The 6,000-nt window shown below is 41.5% G+C and overlaps 1 protein-coding gene across 1 annotated transcript in view; it reads right to left on the reverse strand.

The window, feature by feature from the left end:
• The window catches only part of pcsk2 (proprotein convertase subtilisin/kexin type 2), a 79,251-nt gene extending 73,663 nt beyond the window's left edge, over window positions 1–5,588 (reverse strand). The window contains exon 1 of the mRNA XM_079634742.1: window positions 5,198–5,588. Coding sequence (XP_079490868.1) covers window positions 5,198–5,371 — 174 coding nt within the window. The 5' untranslated portion in view covers window positions 5,372–5,588. The remainder of the gene's footprint in view (window positions 1–5,197) is intronic.
• Between the last annotated feature and the right edge of the window lie 412 nt (window positions 5,589–6,000).

Below are 6,000 nucleotides of genomic sequence, written 5' to 3' on the forward strand. Positions count from 1 at the left end.
TATTATAACGGCGGATTGCTATTATAACGGCGGATTGCTATTATAACGGCGGATTGCTATTATAACGGCGGATTGCTATTATAACGGCGGATTGCTATTATAACGGCGGATTGCTATTATAACGGCGGATCGCTATTATAACGGCGGATTGCTATTATAACGGCGGATTGCTATTATAACGGCGGATTGCTATTATAACGGCGGATTGCTATTATAACGGCGGATCGCTATTATAACGGCGGATTGCTATTATAACGGCGGATTGCTATTATAACGGCGGATTGCTATTATAACGGCGGATCGCTATTATAACGGCGGATTGCTATTATAACGGCGGATTGCTATTATAACGGCGGATTGCTATTATAACGGCGGATCGCTATTATAACGGCGGATTGCTATTATAACGGCGGATCGCTATTATAACGGCGGATTGCTATTATAACGGCGGATTGCTATTATAACGGCGGATCGCTATTATAACGGCGGATCGCTATTATAACGGCGGATTGCTATTATAACGGCGGATTGCTATTATAACGGCGGATCGCTATTATAACGGCGGATTGCTATTATAACGGCGGATTGCTATTATAACGGCGGATCGCTATTATAACGGCGGATCGCTATTATAACGGCGGATTGCTATTATAACGGCGGATTGCTATTATAACGGCGGATTGCTATTATAACGGCGGATCGCTATTATAACGGCGGATTGCTATTATAACGGCGGATTGCTATTATAACGGCGGATTGCTATTATAACGGCGGATTGCTATTATAACGGCGGATCGCTATTATAACGGCGGATCGCTATTATAACGGCGGATTGCTATTATAACGGCGGATTGCTATTATAACGGCGGATCGCTATTATAACGGCGGATTGCTATTATAACGGCGGATTGATATTATAACGGCGGATTGCTATTATAACGGCGGATTGCTATTATAACGGCGGATTGCTATTATAACGGCGGATTGCTATTATAACGGCGGATTGCTATTATAACGGCAGATTGCTATTATAACGGCGGATTGCTATTATAACGGCGGATTGCTATTATAACGGCGGATCGCTATTATAACGGCGGATTGCTATTATAACGGCGGATCGCTATTATAACGGCGGATTGCTATTATAACGGCGGAACACTATTATAACGGCGGATTGCTATTATAACGGCGGATTGCTATTATAACGGCGGATCGCTATTATAACGGCGGATCGCTATTATAACGGCGGATCGCTATTATAACGGCGGATTGCTATTATAACGGCGGAACACTATTATAACGGCGGATTGCTATTATAACGGCGGATCGCTATTATAACGGCGGATCGCTATTATAACGGCGGATTGCTATTATAACGGCGGATGATTGCTATTATAACGGCGGATTGCTATTATAACGGCGGATTGCTATTATAACGGCGGATCGCTATTATAACGGCGGATTGCTATTATAACGGCGGATTGCTATTATAACGGCGGATTGCTATTATAACGGCGGATTGCTATTATAACGGCGGATCGCTATTATAACGGCGGATTGCTATTATAACGGCGGATTGCTATTATAACGGCGGATTGCTATTATAACGGCGGATTGCTATTATAACGGCGGATTGCTATTATAACGGCGGATCGCTATTATAACGGCGGATTGCTATTATAACGGCGGATTGCTATTATAACGGCGGATTGCTATTATAACGGCGGATTGCTATTATAACGGCGGATTGCTATTATAACGGCGGATCGCTATTATAACGGCGGATTGCTATTATAACGGCGGATTGCTATTATAACGGCGGATTGCTATTATAACGGCGGATCGCTATTATAACGGCGGATCGCTATTATAACGGCGGATCGCTATTATAACGGCGGATTGCTATTATAACGGCGGATCGCTATTATAACGGCGGATTGCTATTATAACGGCGGATTGCTATTATAACGGCGGATTGCTATTATAACGGCGGATTGCTACTATAACGGCGGATTGCTATTATAACGGCGGATTGCTATTATAACGGCGGATTGCTATTATAACGGCGGATCGCTATTATAACGGCGGATTGCTATTATAACGGCGGATCGCTATTATAACGGCGGATTGCTATTATAACGGCGGATCGCTATTATAACGGCGGATCGCTATTATAACGGCGGATCGCTATTATAACGGCGGATCGCTATTATAACGGCGGATCGCTATTATAACGGCGGATTGCTATTATAACGGCGGATTGCTATTATAACGGCGGATCGCTATTATAACGGCGGATCGCTATTATAACGGCGGATCGCTATTATAACGGCGGATTGCTATTATAACGGCGGATTGCTATTATAACGGCGGATTGCTATTATAACGGCGGATCGCTATTATAACGGCGGATCGCTATTATAACGGCGGATAGCTATTATAACGGCGGATTGCTATTATAACGGCGGATTGCTATTATAACGGCGGATTGCTATTATAACGGCGGATTGCTATTATAACGGCGGATTGCTATTATAACGGCGGATTGCTATTATAACGGCGGATTGCTATTATAACGGCGGATTGCTATTATAACGGCGGATCGCTATTATAACGGCGGATCGCTATTATAACGGCGGATTGCTATTATAACGGCGGATCGCTATTATAACGGCGGATTGCTATTATAACTGCGGATCGCTATTATAACGGCGGGTTTGCCGGCGCACACCAGGAGCGGTTCACAGCCGAGGAAACCGACGTTCTCGTCAGGGCCGTAAAACACAGAGAAGTGACATTGGGGATGATGGGAGAAACCCACCCAAATTAGCTTCGGTTAAACAGGCGTATAATTTGGGTAGTAAATGTGTAGCCTAATCTATATATATATATTTTTTTTTAATCTAGATAGATCTTTTTCACATCTTCACGGACACAACAATGATTTCCCTCGTGTGTTAATATTTTTCCTTGTAATAATGTATGATTTGCAAAAATGAAAACTGCTGCATCTGTTTATATTAGAGAATCAAAGTGGATGCGCGTTAACATTATGGCCAAGCACGCGCCCTTAAAATACCATATCACTAACGCGCAACGCGCCACTGTCTTTAGACAGTTTTTCTCCTGGTCAGTGGCGCAATTGCTTTCTAAAACTGGAAAATAGCACCAGGGAAGTTTTGCGCCGGAACACGCCTCCTCTTTGCGCCGAACCGCCCCCGCGAGCGCAAGTTCATTCCCTAATTTACCGACGTGCGTCTGTGGAGGGAAGAGTCCGCTGTGCGCGGGTGCAAAATAGGAATGATACATGCGTCGGTGTTCAAAGTCAATTGCGCTGGGTGCAAGATAGGGCCCCATGTGTCTTAACCCGTTGGCAGATAACTGTGCTGGTTTTAAACATAAAATCACTTATTTAGTTTTCTTTCAGAAATGTCATTATCCAGTACATGCTTCTTGATTTAAGACTTTAGACATTTGTACTGAAAACAAGACAAAAATACTCAGTAAGAAAAGCATTTTTTGCAGTGATAACCAAAAATGTAAGTAAGATGTTTATGCCACTGATGCTCCCCGCAGAAATGATCATATTACTGTATATTATTATAAACGGACACTTTTTGAACATTAGCCAAGAACTTTATTGGCTTCCATTGATATACACTCTAAAAAAATGCTGGGTTTTTTTAACCCAATTTTGGGTCAAATATGGACAAACCCAAACGTTGGGTTAAAAGTGTAATTTAAAAATGTAACCCAACGGCTGGGTTTGTCCATATTTGACCCAAAATTGGGTTGAAAGAACCCAGCAATTTTTAAAGTGTACAAAACCTGGTCTGAGTGACAACAACTGTATGAATACTAATAAGTTAATATTGAGGAAATATGATAATAAACAAGATTAAGTTGTATTAAACGCATGTTCATTGCACTTAACTTGTAATATTAAGACCTCACAGTTTGATTGCATATCCAGTTGCATCTATGGCTCTGAAACGTTACATAATCTATATTTTTGCATCTGTATTGTATTTATTTATTTTAACTCCGCTATCTCGTTGTATATTACACTATAATTTATATTTGATGTATTCTTAATTGTTCACCTTCCCACAATATATTTTCACAGGCTGTCGTTGTTCATTTGAATCTTGTTCTTAAGTTCAAGGCAAGTTGTGATTGTGAAATTCTGACCAAGGAATTAAAATAAAATAAAATCTCCAGAGACTCGTTACACAACTAGAGGATTCATCCCAGAGTCCGGACACGGTTTATCAGGAGCAAAGAAAGAGTGCATGAATTAGAAGAATAAAATCTCTCTCTCTCTCTCTCTCTCTCTCTCTCTCTCTCTCTCTCTCTCTCTCTCTCTCTCTCTCTCTCTCTCTAATAAGTTGTTATTCCGATGCACGGCCACACGTGCAGCTCAGTTCCACACCGGTGATGTTTGGACGAGGCTGATTTGTCAAGCTGATCAAGTCTCAGTTCTGTGATGAACGGCTGGTTATGGAGATGGAATACATAAACATTGGGATGTCAGATGAAAGATATGTTTACTATTTTACACTAGAGTAATTCTCAGTCATTTTCTTCCTGCTCCTCTTAACATTACACAACCAAAAATAATAACATTAGCATAATCAAAATGACAAGCCGTGATATTTCATTCAATTTGAGGCATTAATGTTTTGTTTTTATGAGAATATTTCTCTTGTTCAACAAATAAGAAATGATGAGATTCAGTTGTGTAATGTTTTCATAATCACCTGCATTATTGTATATCTACAATAGTCAAAAATCATAATAAGATCAAATATATCCCCTCCAAGAATTAAAAAAAAATCCTATACTGGATACATTGAAATTCCTACTTTCAAGCTATATTATTTCCAAATGTTTATTTTAATATCCTTCTTTTATCCATTGGCAGTTCCAGTATATGAATATCAGGGAAATTAACCTATATGACCATTAAAAAACAATAAACTATGACTTTGTAAATTGATGTACCCCTCAACTTCTGAGTCTATATTGTGCAGAATTAATGTACTTAATTCCAGTTGATTTGTTTGTGATGTAAACAAGAACACCGTGTCCTCATGTTTGCACGAGTGCTGCATATAATGCTTCTATATTATTGCATGATTATAAAACCTGGCTTTAAAGCACGCATGCATCAACATGGCAGTTCTGGTGCGCGTACCTTCCTCGCGCTCCCGAAGCCGTTCTCCAGGGCAAGAGCGTGCGCATCTCCATCCGCGCCCTCGTGCAGCTGGACCAGGACATGATTGGTGAAGATGAGCTCCTGTCCTGCTGCAGATATCAGCACCAGTGCATTGAGCAGTGAGAGGACCACATCTCGGAAGAATAAACGCATCGTGTGTGTTTCTCTTCTCCGTGCTGTGTGTGTGTGTGTGTGTGAGCGAGTGAACGCTGTCAAACGGAGATCGCTTCAGCAAGGCTCGTCAGGACGCATCTCTCTCCTCAGTCATCGGTGCACGAGTGTGTGTGTGTGTGTGTGGGACCCAATCTGCATGTTCAGCCTCCCTGTAATCTATAATTCATCGGCATAAACGTGTGGCTGTTTTGCATGTGACGTTCCTCGGAAAGATGCCCAATAAGCGGCCGCGGGTGTGGCTGACTCCCTCACTCCCTCGCTAGTGTGGATGAAGTGATGCTGTACTTTCAGCGCCCTGGAGAATTCCTCCATCCGACTCGGGGTAGTTTAGCAGGCTCGGATATTCATGAAGAATAACAAAATCATTTAGACGCGTTCCTCAGTTGGAGGACGAGACTTCAAAGTCCACCCGTTCTCGTTATTTAGCACGCAATGTGTTTATCGTGCAATTTATACGCGAAAAATAGTTTTTACGTGCATTTAAATTGCACGATAAACACAATGCGTGCTATATAGACGCATTTCATGAGATTAGCTGTTTATTTGAGCTATATTGTAGCCTGTTTGATTTAAAGTCCTCCTGTGGTGAAAATCCAATTTTTTATGTT

Source organism: Phoxinus phoxinus (genome assembly GCF_949152265.1).
Source record: "Phoxinus phoxinus genome assembly, chromosome: 14".
NCBI lineage: Eukaryota > Metazoa > Chordata > Actinopteri > Cypriniformes > Leuciscidae > Phoxinus > Phoxinus phoxinus.